Here is a 22844-nt window from a genome sequence, read left to right as displayed (position 1 = left end):
GACCATAGATGAAATCGTTTACCTTGTATTACTGATGTATTTTTAAGTGAGAGTTGCTTCACATTTAAAGCAGGAACAACAACAATCTATCTAACAGGAGTAAATAAACGTAAATAATAATAATCTATTGAGTAGGAGTGAAGAAATAAGGTGGAGTATCAAGTATGAATTAAATAGAGGTTAAGCATCCCTAATCTGGAAATCCGAAACACTCCAAAAACCCAAAACCGTTTGAGTGCTGACATGATGGTTCAATTTTGAAATATTTTGCATTTGGATTTTGGAATACAAGTAGCATAGTATGTAATGTGCTGTATTTGTAAAGCTGGAGAGAAATGTAGCTGGAGAGAGACGTGAGGATCTGTGAAATGGTGGGAGGCATGGATTTGCACCAAACACTGCTTGGATTAACACCATTTCACAGATCCTTGTGTCTCTTTTTAGTCTCACAAATACAATAGAGGTATGTACTACACTACTTGCATTACAATAGCTTGATGGGGGGTGGGTGAGGGGGGGTGGGGAGATCCAAACTCTGAAATATTTCTGGTCCCTAGCGTTTCAAATGAGGCATACTCAACCTGTATGTGAAATAGTAATACTTGGAGATGCTTTGTCTCCATCAGTTCTGATGTGTGGGTGTGGGGAGGGGGGAATCACAGGATGAAATGATCTCTCGGTGACCCTGTGTTGGACTCACTATGGTTATATGAAAAGGCTTCAATCATGTTTAACTGTCTAATTGGCTACCTTTTGTCGTGTAGCATTGAAATAAAAATGTCAGCCTATCTGAGGAAAAAAGGGCAAAAAGAAAATTCTAAGATGAATAAATGTGCCCTAAAATTTTTATCATTTTATTTGCAGGTCAGGCTGTTCCTGCAGGATTGCATGTGCAATTAAATCTTCAGACAGGAGAAAAATTAGCCAAGCTTCCAGAGGACAGCCATGGGAAAAGTGACTTGAAGGACCCTTCAAAAAGTAAAAGGTACCGTAGCTTAAAATACTACTTTCCCCCACCCCTGCTGCAATTGGAAGCTGATTTTCCCTCATTTTGAAGATAGGTTAAAGCATGGGTGGAGAAAACCAGGATTGTAGAATTCATTTTCCTATCAATCCTAGCCATCCCAATCAGTGGTGAGACATGAAGGAATCAGTAGTTCTATATCCATGGCTTAGGGCTGGTCTACATGAGTTATTTACTCTGAATTCCTCCTGGGCTCTTTGTATCCTGTTTACATGATGCAGGGCAAAAACCTGAATTGGGCCTGCACTGTCTTTATGACATCCATATCTGATATGACATTTCCTCCTGTTGCCCTGGGTTTTGAGCTGTCTCTGCAGTGAAGATGGTTAGCTGCCTCCCCATGGAGTCCGTGCGAGCCACTCGTTGGCACCACGAAGACGTGAGTTGCTTTGACGTCAGAATGAAGTGCCCTATATCGATAACATGGCTGGACACTTTATTGTGACTTCAGCAGTGGCACCAGACAATGAATGGGAATCACATGGGAAAACAGCTGCTGCAGAGGGAGTCATCCCTTGTGGGAGAGAACACAGGTAATGAGGGGAAATTGGGGCCAGAATACTTCAGGGACAGTGAAGACAAGCCTTTACATCATGGAATTGTCACATGTTCCCATCATCCATATGAGACCATGTTTATTCATGACATTTTGCCAGCAGCTGTGGCTGGCATCTTTAGAGAATGCTGGAACAGAAAAGAGTGGGGATATATACTGTTTGTTGAGAGGAAATGATTTACATATTAGTCTGTGTATAGTTCTGTTGTTGAATGGCAAGGCCTCAGGGTGTCTATTTAATTAATGCTCCCAGCTGGCAATGGATCATTAATTAAATAGACACCCTGAGGCCTTGCCATTCAACAACAGAACAACACACAGATTAATATGTAAAATCACTTCCTCTCAACCAACAGTATATATACCCCACTCTCTTCACGAATTGTCAAGAGTATTTAGCAACATTGGCACAACACCCAACACAACCCTATTTTAGATAGTTGGGTTTTCTATGGATGCTTCTTTCAATAGCCTGGTTTTACAAAGATGCTATTTAGCCTGGCTATATACATCATAGCTTTTCATTTGAAATGTGGCTGAGAGAAGCAAACCCTTGTTTCTTTAGTGGAAAAGTTTATCTTGCTAGATATAAACTAGATATTAAAAAAGTTAAATTCTCAAATGCAGCAACCACAACCAAAGATTAGTTTGAGGAATAGTGGTTTAATGCTTGAAAGGAGTTGTAATTTCACTATGGTGGTTTGTTACAATAAGTATCAAAATATACAGGACCAGCTTAAAATACTTTGCTATCTGAGGTGAGGGATAAGATGGTGTCTTTCATAGTTTTATGTTCAAAACCTAGCTGGCCTGGCAGTTGATTCTTATTTCAGTACTTGCCAATGGGACAGTTTTCTCCACCACACCTGTGTAGACTGGCCGGGGGGGGGAGCGGGGGGAGCAGCAGATCAGCCGTACAACATAAGCATTTCTTTCCTGCAATGCCCTGTTCCTACTCCCTGGCATCTGCAGTCTGATATGGCTGTCCTGCTCTAAAAATACACGATCACACTGAAAAACAAGTAATTACAAAACATTCAAGTCAGGAAATCAACATTTCAGTAGCTCTATCACAGCATAAATTTTATGGATGGATGGATTTTATTTATATCCCACTTTTCTCCTGATGTAGGCTCCATGACAGTTTACAAAAATGATAAAACATGAAAATTTTAAACCTGATAATAAAAAGTGAAATCATAACTAAACAAGTTATCATATTAAAGTGCCATAAGAGTTCCAAAGTATAAAATCATTTAAAAATATAACAGTCAATTAAAGAATATAGGACCTTCCCGCATAAAAAGACTCTGAAACCCATTAATTATTAAATACCTATCAGGGCACCACAATTCAAAAAAGATGTTGAGAAACTGGAGCATGTCCAAAGGAGGGCAACTAAAATGGTGAAGGGTCTGGATACCATGCTATATGAGGAACACCTTAGGGAGCTGGGAGCTGGGGATGTTTAGCCTGGAGAAGAAAAAGTTAAAAGGTGATATGATAGCCCTGTTTAAATATTTGAGGGTTGTCATATTGATGAGGGAGCAAGCTTATTTTCTGCTGCTCCAGAAAACAGGACCCAGAACAATGGATGCAAGCTACAGGAAAAGAGATTCCGCCTCAACATTAGGAGGAACTTCCTGACAGTAAGGGCTGTTCGACAGTGGAACACACTCCCTCGGAGTGTAGTGGAGTCTCCCTCCTTGGAGGTCTTTAAGCAGAGGCTGGATGGCAATCTGTTGGGGATGCTTTGATTGAGATTTCCTGTATGGCAGGGGGTTGGACTGGATGGTCCTTGTGGTCTCTTCCAACTCTATGATTCTATGAATACAAATATCTGGAGTGGGCTAGCCTAGCTCCCAATGGATGGAAATTACTTAGCCTGTTTGCAGACATCAAGAAGGCCCTCTTCCATGTCCTTGCCAGACAATTCTGAGATGGTGGTGGGACAGACATAGCTCTCCTCCAAGTATCTTAAAACTCTGGAAGGTTCATAGAGGAAGATGTAATTTTTCAGACAAATTCATGACATAGGGCCGGAACAGATGGCCCATAAAAGATGCCTTCAGGGTGTCATCAGAGTGCAGTGTTTACATGCCACATACTCTCATGACTTCTGGAAGCTGGGTAACTGCCCAGACATGGGCAGCTTCAAGATGCTCTGACAGTGCACCATTTAATGCCACATGCTGCCAGAGCATCTTCAAGACGGCTTCAAGCCGCAGTGGGGCAGGAAAAGCTGTCTTTTTGCTGGATGAAAAAGGAGTAGATCTTTGCCACTCCTTTTTCGGCCAGCTTCATGGCAGATTGGAGTTGGAGCATGTGTTTGTCACAGCCCCAATCCATCTTTGGAAGGGTGACTTCAAACCACCACTTCAGGGCTGTCTGTTCTCCCCCACAGTGAGACAAAACATGTTGTTCTTGTTAACTGCCTTCGAGTTGACCTTGACTTATGACAGCCTCATGGATGAGACCTCTTCAAGACTCCCTGTCCTCCACTGCTCTGCTCAGGTCCTGCAGGCTCAGGCCTCTCGCCTTTCTGATTGAGTCCAACCATCTTGCATGTGGTCTCCCTCTCTACTGCTCTCTACCTTTCCTAGCATTATTGTCTTTTCTAATGATTTATGCTTTCTCATGATGTGGCCAAAGTATGACAGCCTCAATTTAGTCACCCTGGCTTCTAGGGGAGTCTGGGCATGATCTGTTCTTGGCTGTCCATGGGATGATCAAGACACTCCTCCAGCACCACATTTTGAATGAGTCTATTTTCTTTCTGTTGGCTTTCTTCATTGTCCAACTCTCACATCCATACATGGTGATGGGGAAAGCAATGGCTTGGACAACCCTCACTTTAGTATCAGAATTATATCTTTACACTTTACACTTGATCTTATTGGAGAGGTGGGGTAGAAATAAATATTGTTGTTGTTGTTATCATTATCCAGTTCTTTCATAGCTTCCCTTCCCAATCTTGGCCTACTTCTAATTTCTTGACTGTAGTCTCTGTTCTGCTCAGTGTTTGATCCAAGACATGGGAATTCTTTGAGTATATCAGTTTTCTTATTGACTAAGCTGAATTCTTGTAGATCTTCCATGGTAATTTTAAAAAAATATTCAGCAGTAATCCAACCTTGGCAGTTTTTTGCTTGACCTTCTTCAGTAATTGCTCCAGGTCTTTATTTGTTTTTGTTAGCAGTATTGTGCCATCTGTGTATTTTAGGTTGTTAATGTTCCTTCCTCCTGTTTTCACTCCTCCTGCCTCTGGGTCTAAGCCTGCTCTGTATATTATGTTTTCTGCATACAGTCAAATAGATAGGGTGATAATATGCAGCCTTACCTGACCCCTTTGCCAATTGGGAACCATTCTGTTTTTCCATCCTCAGTTCTGACAGCAGACTCTTGGTTTGAATATAGGTTTCACCAAACATGATACAGTAAGACAGAACAATAATGCTTAATATACAAGTTGAGCCTCCCTTATCAGAAATGCTTGGGACCAGGTGTTCTATATTTCAGAGTTTTTCAGTCTTCGAAATCTTTGCATATGCATAATGAGATATCTTGGAGATGGACCCTATTCTAAAAATGAAATTCATTTATGTTTTGTATACACCTTATACACAGTTTGAAGGTAATTTTATACACAATATTTTAAATAATTTTTGTGGATTAAACCAATGTTTGTGTACACTAAACCATCAGAAAGCAAAGGTGTCACAATCTCAGCCACAGATGTGGACATTTTGGATTATGGAGTATTTTGGACTTTGGAATTCCAGATAAGGAATACTCAACCTGTATACCAATACAAAAACAAGGTCCATGTTGCAATAAAAATAATTGGTCAATCTGTCCCTTCCTATAAGTGTTGGTCTTGTTATACTTCGAGGGCCCTCAATAGCTTGGTTTTGTGGGAGGGAGTCTCTTTAGGGTCTTCTGGCTAAACCAGATGGTTCACAGTTCTCCTCTGTGTAAAAGTCCTTGGGGTGGTGGTAAATTCTCTTTCTGAAACCTTCTAGGTCCATTAGGTACTAGTGCTGGTTATGCTGTATCATGGAAAATGGCAGTGTAGGATCAAAGTTATTTTTCAGAATGACGTGTTACAGAACTTTATTGTACATTTTCTCAGGACAAGCAGATCAGATTTTAGCCATCAAGAATTTATTGGAAATTACTAAGGGTACTGTTTCCCTAATATTTTAAAAGCTCACGTCAAGGTGACTGTTTTAGTTTTTAAGAGACAAAAATCATTAAGGTAATAACATTCATCCTCTTGAATAATTAGGGATATATACCACACCAAATCAAGTACCATTGATTATTTCTAGAAAGTGCATGCATTCCATTAGCTTTTCTTATTGCTGGAATTAAGTTTTCCACCTCAGTCTGAATTATGTTTAATTCATGACTGAGAAATCCAATTAGTATATTTTAATTCTAGTGGACATTAATATATGTTTAACCGTGCTAGAAAATGGACCATGAAATATATGTTTATTCTGTTTCTGCCTCTGGTTACGTTTCTTTATCCTCTGGTGGATATGTGTACTGAGGGTGGGACAGACCCAACTTTCCCTCACTGTCTTCCCTCAGTCTGCACTGGCACATCTCGACACACAACCAGTGATGTCATATCACTCCTGGTCACCATTTGGAGCCAAAATGAAGCTGTAAGCCCGAGGGCAGGGAACCGTCTAACTAAAAAGATTGCATGTACAGCGCTGTGTAAATTTACAGAGCTTCATAAATAAAGGTTAATAATAATAATAATAATAATAATAATGAAAAATGTTGTGAGGTTGGGGGGAAGTTGGAGATGTAGCAAATTGGACATTTACATGTAGTTTTGGGTAGTCTTTGGACAGAAAATTGCCTTCAAATTTTTTTGTGGGCTTGGGGTCCATAGAAGTGGGCTTTGTGGCCCCATGTAGTCCATCAGCCAGACTTTCCCCATCCATATTGTAACCCCTTTGCCCTTTGCTCTATGCCCCCTAGATTCACTTGCCCTTCCTTATTTTTATTTACAAAAAGAATCTTCTACAGTTCCAATTAGTAGAAGATGTGTGTAAGGGTGATATGACAGTTTTGAGCTATGTTCACTTTAATTTTGAATTTGCTGGAGAGTGTAATCCAGTTCCAGCCAAAGGTATGTTATGCTCTTCTAAACAGTCCCCTGCAACCAGAGGACTCTGCCACTTAGTGAAGGAATGTAGTTAAAGGCAAATAGCTTACTGAATTGGATCCTTGAACCGGACTGGGATTCTCCAAGGGGGCTTTGGCATACAGGTTGAATCTTCCTTATCCAAAATGCTTGAGACCAGAAATCTTTTGGAGTTTGGATTTTTTTTGTTTGTTTGTTTTGGATTTTGGAATACCTGTCTTTGCATGTGTGTACACAATGATATATCATGGAGGTGGCATCCAAGTCTAAGCACAACATTCATTTATTTAATATTAATATACACAACATCCCCCCCCCCCCCCCATTCCCTTCTCCTTTTGTGTTGTGTCTTTTTAGATTGCAGGCTTGAGGGCAGGGAACCGTTTATTATCCCCTCTGTTGTAAGCCACCCGGATTCCCAGTGATTGGGCGGCATATAAATAAATCTTCTTCTTCTTCTTCTTCTTCTTCTTCTTCTTCTTATTATTATTATTATTATTATTATTTATGTTTCATATAAACCTTCTTATACACAAAGGTTAATTATACAATATTTTAAATATTTTAAATAATGTTGTGCATGAGACAAAGATTGTGTATACTGAACCATCAGAAAGCAAAGGTTTTACCATCTCAGCCATTCATTTAAAAAGTTTGCTCATTGGAATATTTTGCATTTTTTAATTCCTGGATAAGGGAGGCTCGGCCTGTATATATGTTCCATATACTCGTGTATGTGTTGAAAATTTTACATCAAAAGATTGACCCAAAAAAAACCTGGGTTGACTTACACATGGGTCGATACGGTAATGCCGGGGTGGTGGTGGAGTAGGAAGGGCAAACGCTCACTGCTCCAGGCTGCTTTGCCACCCGGATTTCTCGCAAGGGGAGGGTTGGGCTGCAGAGTAAGGGTGAACGCTTGTTCCTCAAGGCTCCTTTGCTACTTGGCTTTCTCCTAAGGAGAGATCTGGACTGCCAAATGCTCATCCCTTAAGGCTCATCCACCACTGAACTGTCTCCCAAGGAGAGGGCAGGTGGCACAGTAGGAGGAAGGATAAGTGCTCATCCCTCAAGGTTCCTTCACTGCCCATCTGCCTGCTTTCAATTGTTTACGGCCAGTTTGCTTGTTTCCTCTTCCTCCTCATCTCCTCCTTCTGGGAGGAAATAAGTGGTCTGGCTCCGGATCTGGCACGGGATAACTGAAGGCAAGCGGATGGGCAGAAAAGCAGGACCATGCTGAACTCCAAAGTTTTATCCTTGGCTTAGCCATAGGTCATGCCAAATTCCATAATTTTGGCTCTAAAACCTGCCACAACTTTACATGAGATCAACTTATAGTTGAGTATATACAGTAGTTGCAGATTGCCAGCCTCTGACATGCAAGCAGTGTAACCTTCTTGCCTTTAGTAAAGAGAAGATTGTTTCAGGCTCTGAGCTACTGCTAGGAGCTAGTCTTTCAAGCCATAGGCCCTTAGAAGTGGAAGCCTTTTTCTTCCATTGCTGAGGCTTGTGTTCTGTCTTTTCCTTGTTGTCTTCATCACCACACCCTTTTCTGCTACCATTAGCATGATAACATTCACGTGGGTATAAAATTTTGGCCTATGTTAGTAAGTATTATAGATGAGGTATGTTAGGCTTAAGTGTCTGAAGAGCTTTATTACTGAGCTTTAAGAACCCAGTAGTACTGGTACCTCTCCCCGTTATTGTATGTGCATAGTTACCTTCAAGAAAAGATCCTTTTTCTCTTTGTGAACTTTACATATATATAGATTATACACAAACTTGCATGTATATTCAGTGCTGTAGTGATTTATACTGATGAGTTCATTGTGATGCACATGTTTAACTGTGTGTTTACCCTTGACGTTTATCCTTAGTGTTGTAATCAGTGTTGGTTACTCGTATTGGTACCTTTTGAATAAACTCAGAGTAATCATTAAGGGGAGAAGGGTAGAAAGGGGAAAAATAGGAATCTAATCCAACCTATCTTGATGGTGCTAGTGTTGTGTCATCAATTTTTGGGGGGGAGTACTCAAAAGAAATCTTTTAGGCAGAAATGTAATGTTTAGTGTAGGATATTCAGACAGTGAAACTATTTAATGTAAAGGCCAGAGTCCATGAGACCAAGCAGGAGAAAAAGCAGATGCTGTACAACATTTTTTTTTTGACTTGTGAGAAGTAGACATCTCTTTACTAGGTAGACAGCGTGACTGAAAAGGGAGAATAATTTTGAAGCAACTGAGCAGGTTGGAGAATAAAGTGGAGAAATAAGTAACACAGGTCTTACTGTAAGTTGCTGGGAACTTCAGTAGTTTTATTCTTGACACACAAAAAAATCAACAGACATTTTCTCTTCTCTGTTTGTTTCCCTCCTAACAAACCAAGGGAAGAACCTAGGGTTTGTTTCAGGTTTGTTTTTCTGGCTTGTTGGGAGAAAAAAAAACAGTGAAAAGTAGGCGCCCGCATTTGAATGACACAATAAACAAACCATGGCAAAGAGCGCCTTGATTTGTTTAGCCTTTCCCAGTGCAAACAGCTCATGCATGAGAAGCATTCAGGCTAAATCAGTATCTTAGGTCTGATAAGCACCCAGGAGACATTGTTGTCAAATTAATATAATAAGGGGCTAAAAACCTAATTTGAAGAACTATGTGGGAGGGGGAGTACTTTGAATTTAGAATCAGAGATTCATTAGAACGAATATGATCAGCCCTTTGCTCTAAAACTTTTGAAAACTCACTCTTCTCAACCTTATTATTCCTCAATTTTGCTGGAAGCATATTTGATGTCAGCTGAGCTCTCTCTTTAAACAAATCATTTTCTTTCAGGGAAACATCGTGTGCATTGATACACCCAAGGAGGGACATTTTTATTCATGGAAGAGCTTGGGGATGTTGACATTACAAACAAGCCAGATGGTGGTGGTCAGGTGTCATCTTAGTCTTAATCATTTAAATACCACGAGGAAAGTGGTTTTGCTTGTGATATCTAGGATGACAAGTTTCTCTCCCCCCCCCCTCCATTTTGAAGATGTAATTTGTATTTTTGGATATACTGAGAATATTTGCATATATATTCTGGATTGATGTGTCTTGCAGGGGTAGGTGGGAAATGATTAGGAGTGTAGGGGGAAAACTTCAATCTTGGCATGATTTGTGATAAACTCTCTCTAGGGAAGTTGTTTTTACCATTCTGAAATTAGGCAGTAAAATGAGTATATCAACACACATAGACTTCAATAATATCAATCATCTTTGTATAAATTAATCTCTGTATAATGTGGAAAATTTATCTTCTTTTGAGTTCGGAACTTGTTGTCAATCAGCCTCTTTGTCTGTCACAGAGGAGAAAAAAGCCCTTCATGATGTTAGTTGCATTTCTTAAACCCTTTTCAGTTCTATTATTTTTGTATTTTTTAAGATGAGACTGGAGCTGTAGACATTATTCTACACGTGGCAATGACAAATCTTTTTCCTTTCTACACAGTTGAGAGAGTAAAGAAAATAATTTTGTGACCAAAAATTTAGATTGGCCAGTGTAGAAAATATATTTGGGGACTGAAATTTATTCTGTCCTCTCCATGGTCAAGTATGATTGATACTTCTAGAGGATGGCGTGTGTATTCAGAAGTCGTCATTGTTTTGGGTTGGCCTCATTTCACTTCCAGATTTTAGGCACTCAATCATCTAAATTCACTATGAGAAGGAATTATTTTTTATTTTCATCCAACTAAAGTGTTATATGTGTTATTGTTTCAAATGAGTTTTATTTTGAGGAACATTGGAACAAGATTCACATTGGAAATGTCCCTGTTCTGCTGGCTAGGTACGGGTGCCTGCCAGTACTTAAGTGGATGTGCCAATTGTCAGTTTTGTGCAGAACACAGAGTCCAGAATTAAGCTGAATAAATCTTCGGGAGTGATTTTTGCAGGTGTTTATGCTGCTCCTCTAAGGTGTGGACTTTTTACTTCTCAACCTGAGCAAGGTTATTGCAGGGTTTAATATTAAACAGTATAATTTTGTGACACTGACCAGGAACATCTGTGCTTCATCTTGGTGTAGCTAATCTGTTTTATATATTCCCAGATGTGCTTTAGGGAGAATAAAGTTAAAGCAACTGCAAAGTTCTATCAGCTTTGTACAAATGGATTGTCAGATGACACCTTTTATGACTCTATATGTTTTTTTTAATGTTTTTTTAAATATCAGCATTAAATTACACTCAAGATTGATCCATAATGGTGTCACTGGTTGTTTCTATATATCTTGTGCATACATAAGGTTTGCCTGTAAAACAAAAGTGATTGCTGGCAGTCAAATTATTCTTAATTTTTCACTTTCTAGTGTCGATCTCTTATTAAACAGTGTAATGTATGCTTTTGTTTTGTTCAAGACTGGGCCCCATAGATGTTGACCCAGGTTCATTTACAACTCAAGAACTGAAAAAGGCTCTGGCTAAAATGAAGAAAAGCATGAAGACAGAAGATACCTTGGAAGGAAAGGTATTATTAATCCAGGAAAATGTCAATGAGAAGGTTACTGAAAACTCAGTAGTGAGATGTTCAAATCAAATTATGGGGGGAAAAGATAAGGGAGGCTTGTCGTGCTATTTAAATGTTAACTCAGAATGGAGTTACTCTGAAAGTTCAGAGTCTAAGAATCTGCTACAGACATTGAGTTTGCATTTGAAATTTTCTATGTTTTCCCCCCTGCACTGTCTGGCCAGAAATGAGAAGCAGCAAATCCATTCATGTTGTCAGACACCTGAGAATGACTGCTTTGGGTTCAGGGCTCCCCGACTCCCATCACGTATACATGTTCATTTTCTGAAAAAGTGAAACTCCTTTGTTAAGTACAGAGGGCTGTTTCTCCTTTCTTTCTCTTTCTCATTCCAGAAAAGAGAAAGAAATAGCCCTGAAATGAAAGCCAGGAATCTGCTGAAACAAATGGATTTTGTGTCAGAGGCTTGCGTTTTCCAGTTCTGGTCAAACACCATAATCTGATAACTCTTGTATGAAATTTCAGATGGAGCCTCAATATTTGCAGCATAAATTAAGGTTCTCCTGCATTTTCAGAGCAACTCTTGTCTTAGTTTGTAAACTATTAAAGGCAAATATTATAGCCGACACACTTTCCTTTTTGAATTATCCTATTTCTTCTAATAATTAACCCTGATCTACTTGAACACTATTCCTAAGTGATGGGATACTTCTACTACAAGTTAGCAGGTAGTGCTGTGTCTCATTATCCCCCCCCCCCCCAGCTATCTTTACAAGACATTTTCACTTCAACCCATGACTGTCAATTAAAAAGGGATTCATTTGGAAATCATTTAATCATTTTTCAATACTATAGGATTGTTTGGGGTATTGAGAACTGCTTTAGGATGGTAGATATGCTTGTACTTTTACAGTGGGGCCCCTTGAACACATTGTTTAAAAAGATACAATGGGCCCACTGTATTGGCAGGCTACCTACAGGCAGATTGGCATGTCTGCGGCTCTCCATGCCCATATTATTCAGTAGTGGTGCTGACAAGAACTTGTGCATGTTACTGCCCATTGACTAATATGGGGCTTGAGTGTCCATGTTTACCCCCTAGAACGTAACCCCTTCAGATGGGAAGGTCCACTGTAACACAAACCTCAGAAACTTTCCAAAGCTGATTGGAATGCATTGCCTTCCTCTTTGCTCATCTACTCATTTAGAGCTCAGTTATTTATTGATTGGTTAGGTAAAAGATGGTGAAGTCAGAAATGGAAATGCTCCATTGAACACTGATATGGAATAGTCTCTCCCCTTCTGTATGTACAGATTCTGCGGCAAAGTCTCTACTGATTTTGGATGGGCAGACATCTTGTCAGATTTAATTTCCGTTCTCTAACAAAGATTACAACATCTAATTTTCCGCTTTGATGTCTCTTTGATAACCTAATCTGTTAAGCAGTTTTAATTGCTAACTACCTTGTAGAGCTAATACTAAATCTTTAAGAAAACATTATTGGTAAATAACAAACAGTTCTTGGGGCTTGTAAATCAAGGTGTTTCTTTTTTAATTACATTCAGACAGCTGCCTGACTTTGAACATGGGAAAGTAATTTCACCTTTCTTGAGGCTATTGTCTGTTTTAAAAACTGATCATACGTTATATTCTACCTCTTGTGTAATCTAAGTACTTCAGTGGGCTATTTCCCAGGAGCACTGTAAGAAATAAGGCAGGGACTTACACAACACTGTAGCTCCACTTCTGTGCTCTGAAGCTAGAAATACCAGTTTACTGAATTTGGATGACAGTAGTATGTAACATCCCTCCTTCTCTGATTGTACCACCCACATGAAAAGTTTTTAATGCAGAAGTAAGAGATGAGATATAATATATGGATTCCCACCTATGGCTAAAACAGGCATAAGGTGGGAGATGTGTGATTTTAAAAAAGTTTTATAAGTGAAGTGACTGCAGGATAAATATGAACTGGATTAGGACAAATGGCTTTGGGAGATGGGTTTATAATTCTTTCCCACCACAAGCCATAGTCTTCAATGGGGCAAATGGTGGCTTTGATGAGAGAAAGGTGATGGGGATGTTGGGAAGATGGATAAATTAATGCCTTTCCAATACAATTTGTTCATAGAATCATAGAGTTTGAAGGGACCCCTTAGGCCATTAAGTTCAACTTCCTAGTCAATGCAAGACCTCCAGCTAAAGCATCCCCAGCAGGTAGCTGTCCAGCTTCTTTTTGAAGATGTCCAAAAAAAGAGAGACCCCACCACCTCTCTGTGCAATTTGTTCCAGTTATGAACCTGTTACTGTTAAGAAATTGCTTCTAATTTCAATTGAAATCTACCCTCCTGTAACTTAAAACCATTAGACCTGATCATGCCCTCTGAAAATAGTAAACAAGCCAACACCCTCCTTTCTGTGAAGCCCCTTAGTTATTTAAAAAGTGTGATCCTGTCACTCCTATCTTCATCAGGCTGAACGTGCCCAACTTTTGTATGTTTTGTTCTCCATACCGCTTATTGTCCTTGTTGCCTTCTCTAAACTGAGCCCAGTTTGTCTATATCCTTCTTAAAATGAGGCACCCAGAAGTGAATGCAGTTCCTTTCCTATACACTTTTAAATTAAAAAAACCCAACTCCAGAACTGTGCCCTTCCATTTTGCATATGTTTTTCTGTTAGATGAAATACCTATCTGTCTAATTGGAACCCATTAGATTATGTGTGACTGTTTGTTTTCCCTTGTGATAATAAGGATTATTTGTATACACCTAAACCCACCTACTGCTTTGACAAGTTTTGAGGAAACAAAATAATTAATCATGACAATGTTTATCTTTGGCGTGTGCTATTTTGGTTTGTTTTCCCCATCTTTCCCCAGGCTCATCAAGAAGATGTCAGGAAAAGGTTCCGTCCCATTGAAAAGCTTAAGGAAGAGTTCAGGGAGCTCAATCTGCAGCTAGAAACAGATCCTGAAATTATGTTTAAATTAATCAACACATTCAACAGTTCTGCTTCAACCCTGGAGGAGAAAATAAGAGCACTTTATGATCTTGAATATTATGTTCATCAGGTAAGAACATTTTAAAAAACATTAGCAGCTGCTTGTGTGATACCCAGGGAATGATGGAAGCATAAAAATAGATTTCTTGCAGTAGCAGATGTTGTGGAATTGGGGTACTCTGTTTCTCTTCACATGACATTTTATCTGTACAGATGTATGCTTCTGCAATTCAGATGTGAAATCGGGCAAATGACTTGTAACATTTGGAAGCTGCCTTTTTTCTATGTCTTTCCAAACACACATTTAAGCAGTCTTTGAAAGATTATAACAAATGTTCATCAGGTCTTCCTTGGAACCTGATGAGGGTGTTTTGAATGGCAAGCCTCATGGCCTGAGAAGCAGAGAGAAAATACCTCCTAAGAATGTGCTGTGTCCTTTGCCACTGGACAACCAGGGCTCACTTCTGCTTACCTATGACAAAAGGAGAGGCTTTTCAGTTACCAGCTATAGTTTTTAAGATTTGAGCTGTGACAAATATCACTTTATAAACTGAATGATAGATTTTTTTTGTTCATTCATCTGTTCCTGAATAGAATGTCAGAGGATCTAGGATTAAAAACCTAAGCGCATTTAGCTAAAAGAAACCTACAGTGAAACCAATAAGCCTTATAGTGTTGCCTCCAGAATTTCTGTTAATACAAATTTTGGAAATTCTTCCTTAAGCAGAAAAGCGGGGGAATTTTGACGGAAGCTAAAAGAGATTTAATATGGCTGACAAAACTTCCTTTCCACACATCCTTAGTTTAAGACCCTTCTGATTTTAAGGTAGATTTTTAAAGTCCAATTTATAGCTACTGATTCTTTTTGAAATATTTTGATTAAAATTGTTTAATAACCAAAAATTTCTCTACATGCACAATCATGGAGAACCACATAAAAGGATGATAGGCTATTGGCTGACTAATAAAGAATAATCACAGTATAATAATTACTCATGTAATGTTTCATACTCTACAGGAAGAACTAATTGATTAAACAGTAAGATCACTCCACAAAGTTTGATCTGTACGTAGAGCTAAATAAATTGGATCACTTGATCAATGGATACTGACTTTTGTACCTCTGATTATTTTAAATTTGACTAGCTTGGTCTTCCTATTCTTTATCCCCACGTATAATATATTTGTAGAGTGTAGTTTTGCTAGGTCAGCTTTCTGTGTTGTTTTCAATGCTAAGCTGACCAGGTTCTGTGCTCATAACAAATTCTTCCCTTCTGCTATTACTTTACCTGAATTCATTTGTACCTCTTATAGCTGGAATAATAATCATCCTGAACCTGAGTGCTACAATTTAAATACCATACAATGTATGAGGCTTTGCCTTTCCTTTGAACAGAATGACCATTGCAGCATTTTTTAAAGTAGGCAGGCCTCCCCTAGTTCATCAAGGCTAAAATTCACATTCTGTGTTAACACGTCAGACTGTTGGCTCAGTCATCTTACGATCAATATTCCAAGTTCTGTTTCCAGCTCATTCGTTCTAGCTGATGAGTTTCTAGTCAATAATACAAATGCTTATTGTTAGTCCCCAAGTATTTCTAACCCTCTAACCCTGTCAGTTAAATTAAAATTTAAAACATTGTGTAGGGATAATGGATAACTCCCCAGGTTCCCAATAACAGTCTCCTACACAAAGAAGAGTGTTCATTTTGCTTGATAGTGATTCTTCTTCTATTAGGTATAATATCTGGGGAAGGTTTTCATAAGCTAATCACACAGTTTGAACTTTGAGCAATTCTTTCTGTATTTGATTGCAGCCTTAGGGCCAGATCCAGGGTTCAAAATGTTTCTGTGTGTGGAGCAGGGAGTGATTTTCTCCAAGCCTTCCTATAACTCTCTGAGTTTACCCAAAAAGTTAATTCAGAACAGTGTGGGGAGGTGGCATTGCTTTGGAGAGAGGAAAGAAGAAGTGGTGAAAATAATCTTTCCCCACTATTGCTGCAGCTCCACTAGATACCCATGCGGGCTCCTACCATGTAGGGGTGAATTGAGGCTGGGATGTGGGTGCACACATAAATCCTGTCCCTGAATATCACCACAGAGCCAACAGCTTTCCAGACCTTCAGGCATAGTATGCAAAGATAGGACCATGTAATCAAACATGGTTATAAAACTCCTATGATCAGAAACCCTGATACATCTGATTTCTGATTATGGGAGCTCTGCAAGCATAATCAACTTGAATATGTTGTTGCATTCAGCATACAGTGACCTTTGGGTGCAGGGCTTATGTGTATACCTCATGCTCCCCTCCAGGTTAGGCCTACAAGTAAGCAAGTGAACTCTGGCATAGAGTTTACTCAGTTCCTTCTGCAAATGGAAAAGAGCTTTCTGTTTGGATGAGAGACGCTATGGAGCCAGCCTACAATGTTATTTCTTCAAGAATAAAATGTGATCCATAAGGAGGTGGTATTTTATGACTTGAAACAAAATAATTTTTTTTAGTTTTTAAACCTTTTAAAATTAATCTCATAGGGCATATGGAACATGCTTTATGTTTTCAGTTGCATACTTCATTTTTATTTAAATTATGAATACCCCAACCCCCCAAAAAAAGAACATTCACAATGACATAGCCTTATCTTAAACAAATATGGAACTGAATCTTTTCCAGGTGGACAATGCAAAAGATTTGCTTTCTCTTGGTGGCTTACAACTTCTGATAAATGGGCTGAACAGCACTGAACCGTTGATGAAGGAATACATATCCTTTGTACTTGGAGCAGCACTATCAAGGTGAGTGTGTGTTTTTGTGTGTGGGGAGACCTCTGTGAATTTGTCAGGAAGGAAAGAATAACCACTAGAAACAGACAGCATCTGACTGCCCAATTAGACAGGGTGGTTACAGATTTTGGCAGGATTCTGTGTGGTCAGCTGTGCCTGGTGCTCCTGTTATCAGAAGTGATCAACCTAAACATGATGAAAGGTGTCCTGTAGTTGCTAGGCAACTGCACAAGGTTGTATCTTCCTTGGATCTAGCAAAGCAGCTGTCCAGCTGCTGAAGGGCCTTTGAAGCAGCAAATGAACTGATCTCATGCAAATGTTCGGGCAGTTGTTTTTAGGATGCTGACCTTTGTGACAAAGAACCAAGACCTTGGAGTGGACACTGTGGGGATTAGATGATAATTAGATTTTAAAATATTGTCTTGCTGCAAGGACTCCAAGCCTCTCAGAAACAAAGCACTAAGAATGTCTTTGTGAATATAGCAACAAGTCAAAGCATATTCTAATCTCCATTCAAAACCCTCAAAAACAAGGATGGAGAATGTGTGGCCCTGTAGAAGTGGATGCACTGCAATTCCCATCAGTCCTAGCTAGCCTAGCCAGTAGTAAGGGTTAATGGAAGTTGCAAGTGAACATCATGTGGAAGCGACGTTAATACATCACTATACAAAAGGCATAGTATTAGGCAAAACATAGTCATCAATATATTAGTCACAGGTGAATAACACAGCCTTGTTGGACTTCCATTTCCATTCATCCGAATTAGCATAGCAAATGATAACCATGAAAGATGTAGTCCAGCCACATCTCAAGTACCACATATTCCCTAGCTCTGATTTAAGAGAATGGCGATGACAAACCCCCTCTGAAGAAACCTGCCAAGAAAACCCTGTGATAGGCTTGCCTTAGTCAGAAATGACAGGAAGGCACACCACCACCACCACAACACATTTTTCATTTTAAAAAGGAAAAGAACAGTTCAAAGAAAATGACTCTGCAAATTCCTCTTGGGTTTTCAGTTGTGGGTCCTATGCCTGTCTGCTGTTGTCTGTCATAATTCCCAGGTAGAGTCACAGGAATTTTCCATTTATTGGATAAAATTTTCAAAGAATTGAAATCCTATTTCATGTTAAAGGCACCATTTATATCTGCCCTTCTGAGAGCAAAACTTGGATCACTGGTTGGAGTGTAAGCTTTAGGACATGTCATACACATGAAGATTTTAAACTGTCACTTGAATCTATTGTGGCATGATAAGGGTAGTGGAGCATTTCTACTTATATTATTAATAGGAAATGGAGTGGCATAGTTCCATTTTGCAGTGGTATATATTTCATAATTCTTTGTATTATTGACCTGCCTCTGTCCTTTGGGATTTGATATTAGGTTTATCAACTAGGCATTGTTGCAGGGGGAAGGTAGAGCTTTAATTTTTTTGTCTGCTTCACACTCTCTCTGTGATATCAAAATAAACAGCATGTAGATTTGCAGCTTATGACTATAGCAATGTCACTGTTTTCCCCTGCACGAGTTATGCACCATCTTCACCTAATGAAGAAGCCCACTGAGCTTTGAAAGTTAGCATAATGTTTTTGTGCCTTCTGTTTGGCCTGATGAAGGTATAACTATGTATATTGCTGTTTGGATGACCTAAACACCCTAAAGGCACCAGATCTTGTCTGAGCTTGGAAGCTAAGCAGGTTCCTGGTTAGTAGTTGAATGGAGAAACCACCAAAGAATACCAGTTGCTGTAGGCTATATTTCAGAGGAAGGAACTAGTATGACCACCTCTGGGTATTCCTTGCCTAGGAGAACTCTGAAATTCATAGAGTTGCTATACATCAGCAGACCCACACACACAAACAGAGGCAAGTATGAGTCCCCATCTTTTGCCTTGGCTGCCAGTGGTAGCATATTGGCCTCTCTGGCTGTTGATGATGCCATAAACAGAGACGGTGTTAATTTGTTTTTGTTGTTAAGAGAGAACCTGATGAAGTTTCAGTTTTATAGAACGGGAATACAGTTGGCCCTTGGTATCCATGGATTTTTTTATCCATGGATTCAAGCCGCCACAGCTTTAAAATATTCAAAAATAGTATAAATTCCAAAAAAAAGAGCAAACCTTGATTTTGCCATTTTTATAAAAGGGACACCATTTCACTGTGCTACTGTATATAATGGGACTTGAGCATCCATGGATTTTAGTATGCATGGGGAGTCCTGGAAACAAACCCCAGCAGATATCAAGGGCCCACTGTATAGCATTCTAGGAGGGTTTCCCCCTTTCCATCCCATTTGGGACCAAAACCTAGTCAGCCTTTCCTAGTTCTCTTCCTAGCCTTGACCCTGGAGCTTTTCTCCAGCATGTATATTGTGGGAGGGGAATAGCAATTGTTAGCTGCAATTCGAAACTAACTTAACTGCACCCGGTCATGGCATTCATACCTTTTAGTGTTCCTTCCCTATTGTGACCTTCTGTGACTGATTGTGTGACAAGTGTGTTTCCCGATAAAGCATTACTTCTCATAGGTATTCACTTTCAAGAAATGCTTTTGTTCCCTTTAGGAAGCATTTACTCTTCTGGGCCTGTTTACTGGTGCTTTCCACTATGTGCTTTAATTTGGCAGAGACCAGAAGGTGATAGGATCGAGCAAAAAAGAAATAGAAAGAGCGGGGGCTGCTGCCTTTCTTGGCCATTATTCATAACTCCTGCCACATAAATAACAGCTGCTAGAAACAATCCTGTATTCACAACCTCCTCTTCAGAAAGGCACCGAAGGGGAATATCCATGGCAACAGTTGCTGAGGGCAGGCCTTCATCACTGGAGAGCGTCATATTTTGCAGAGAACAATAGCAGCTACTTTGCAAATAAGTTTGCACACACCTTTCTGGGGAGGAAAGGGAGGATCCATGCTGAGCTAAGCTGGCCCCCCAGCTTCACTCCATGGAGTCTATATATATATTTAAAAGGGTTTGATCAAATTGCAGTAATTGTTATTCCATCCACAAAGTGATTTGCAAGTTGACTAATATGAGCAGCATTTTATTTGTTGGTAAAACTTGGATTAATCTTTGAGGAGAAATTAATGCAGTGGCAACCGCCAATGACTGGAACCAGAGGGTTCTGGGGAAGAGAGCTAATCAACCCAATAGATACTGAAAATATGGAGGAATGGTCAAGTACGTGCCTTAGTTCAGTGACTTTTCACCTTTAACAGGTCCTGGACCTCTTTGAGAATCTGATGGACATGATGATTTTCCCTCTCCCCAGAGCAATGCACTTAAAACATCATTTTCAAAGTAACAGAAATCCAGGGGAGAACAAAAATCCACATTTTTGTGTCTACTTCATCCCCAGACCACCCCCAGTGAAATGCCTCTGCTTTAGTTTCTGGTTGTTGGTGTGAATTATAGTGGTGGAGTAAACTTCAGGGTGGAGTAAAGGGGAAACTGTAGATACTGGTCATAATTGATCCTGGTGCGAGCCTACCCATTCCAAGAGGCTGAAATGAGCCTACTGGTTTCCATTGGTGGGCTGGCAGAGAAGGTTTTATTTATGGTACCCCATGTATGTTTTCCAGTTTAATGTACTGTAGTGATTTCTTCTATCAGGCATTCAGAGGCCTCCAATGCCAGTACTGGTACTGAACCAAATTCTAGGAGCAGTACAGGACTGACTGAGGACCAGTAAATTGAAACTTATTCCCATCACATTTTAGGGTGCTGCTGACAAAGGGTTTGTCTGTTGTGGATGATGGTGTTCAACCAATTCTGGAAGTAGTTCCACAGTTAAAAAAAGATACAGTGCGATCTCAGCTATTAATAGATCCTCTTCTGTCATTGGAGTGACAGTGATGTAGAGTGTTGTCTGTCAGCTAAGGCTGAAGAATAGACTGTCTGTGACCTTTTGTCAGACAGTGAAAATCTGGCTGTGGTTATTGGTACTCTAGTGACTTCCAAGTTGGATTATTATAATATCTTCTCCATGGGACTGCCTTTGAAAAGGGTCCAGAAAGTACAACTATTTCAAAATAGGACTATTAGATTACTAGTGAGGGGCCAGTTTGGGAAATCATAACAAACCTCTTTTGAAACAGAGGCACTTGGCTCCAAAGTCCATTTCTGGGCTCAAAGTGCTACCCCTAAACAAAAAGCAGTCTGTATTTTCTGGTATTTCCTGTACTGAATTCATTACAGAACTGCCTTTTCACTAAGATCTTCATCTGCAGTTCTCGATAATGCTGATATCTGAAGTAAGTTAGGTGACAGCTGCCAGAGAGACTTTGCAGTGATGGCATCATGCATATGAAATACCCCTCCTCAGGAAGACTCCAGGTGAAGACTGTTGTATTTACTCAGAATTGTAACCCTCTAAACTGTTCAGAGTTTTTATATAGGTTACGAAAAAGTGTTCATATGCATTATTCAGATGGAAGATTCTGGGAGTTGCAGTCCAAGAAAATTACCTTTCCAAACTCTGCTTCCATCACTTACTGTAGCGGGCAAATGGTTCTTTCTAAATTTGGCAATATAGTCCACACCATCAGTTGAGCTTGAAGTTTCTGCCTGCATTACTATTCTGGAAGGAGCAAAATGATACTGTCTTTCCTGTTATGTCTGTTAAGGGGATAAGTGTGCAGATGACTACAAAATGTTACTGGCAAATTTTCCATAAATAAGTCAACGCCTGGATAGGAGAGTTCCTGGGCATCCTGAGAGTACCATCCTTAGTTCCAGGAAAGGCAAGTGGGATGTAAATGTAACTTCTTACCTAACGTTCGCCAAATCAACTAAAGAGAATTTGGCCCATTTATAATCCTTGTGGCGGGGCGGAATGCATCTGAATTGTTATGTCTTAACTTTTTCAGATGGAAATTCTATTCTCTTTGAGCTGAAAGGCTGATCCTAGAATAAGATTCTGAACAGACATGGATAATAAGTGTTTGAATAAATCATCACGTTAATAGAAACAGAAGAGCCAGAGAGAAGCAGAAAAAGAGCGGGGATTCTTTTTAAAAAATTAAGGAACAGATGTGGTGTAAAGTGAGCAGATTATTCCATTAATCTGTGTAAATGAAATTCAAAGGAAATAGCACTGGAGAAAGAGCCCTTTGTTAACGCACCACTTCTAGTGAAGGAAGGTGCTCCATTAATAAACGTCACTGCAACACTTAAGACGTACGGCCAGAAAGCTTCATGTGCCCTTTATGTCCTACACCTGACTGCCATTAGTTCAATTTAACATTAGTCACACTTCCCTTGCTACTGCATTGCTGATTATCCAGTATTTCCCCACCACCGCCACTCCGCACCGCCAAACATCCATCTGTCGCTTACAGGCGGTCCTGAAATGTTTATTGCACTGCAATATTAAGCTCATATGGTAGTTGGCACTGCCAGCTACATTCAAAGTCTTGTTTTGTCCCCATTGTTGTTTTTCACAACAGCTTTTCTCTTTGAGGAAAATTGGGGATTTCTGTTGCACCTCATGGCAAGCCGAATGTTGCATTTATCTTCAATTCTTACTGAATGAGATCCGAAGTGTCATCCTTCTGTCTCTGCTCATATTAGAAGTGTACAGAAAAGATTTAAGAAAAACTAATCAAAAGAGGGAGTCTCTTTCTGTCAATAATCACCTTAACAAGCATTATCGAGGCCTTGGTTTTCTCTTTGACTCTTGTCTCCCTACATATTCACCAAAGCATATCACTTCTCCCTTTACAATAGTGCTTCCTAACCTGCAGTCCATGTCCCCTTATAAGATGGATGTGAATGAAGAGCAAAAAATGATTCCCGTCCTCTTTTGGTTTCCTC

The 22844-nt window shown here is 39.6% G+C and overlaps 1 protein-coding gene across 3 annotated transcripts in view; it reads left to right on the top strand.

Moving 5' to 3' along the window:
* The window catches only part of SIL1 (SIL1 nucleotide exchange factor), a 61774-nt gene that overhangs the window by 12811 nt on the left and 26119 nt on the right, over nucleotides 1–22844 (top strand). For all 3 annotated transcript variants that reach the window (XM_089477879.1, XM_089477881.1, XM_089477880.1), the window contains exons 4-7: nucleotides 865–985; nucleotides 11138–11246; nucleotides 14124–14315; nucleotides 16920–17041. In XM_089477879.1, coding sequence (XP_089334005.1) covers nucleotides 865–985; nucleotides 11138–11246; nucleotides 14124–14315; nucleotides 16920–17041 — 544 coding nt within the window. The remainder of the gene's footprint in view (nucleotides 1–864; nucleotides 986–11137; nucleotides 11247–14123; nucleotides 14316–16919; nucleotides 17042–22844) is intronic.

The sequence above is a fragment of the Sceloporus occidentalis genome, unplaced genomic scaffold (assembly GCF_023333645.1).
Source record: "Sceloporus occidentalis isolate IW3139 unplaced genomic scaffold, rSceOcc1.0.p SCAF_12, whole genome shotgun sequence".
Taxonomy (NCBI): domain Eukaryota; kingdom Metazoa; phylum Chordata; class Lepidosauria; order Squamata; family Phrynosomatidae; genus Sceloporus; species Sceloporus occidentalis.
Note: the sequence above shows the minus strand (reverse complement) of the source record. Positions and strands in the feature narration are given on the sequence as shown.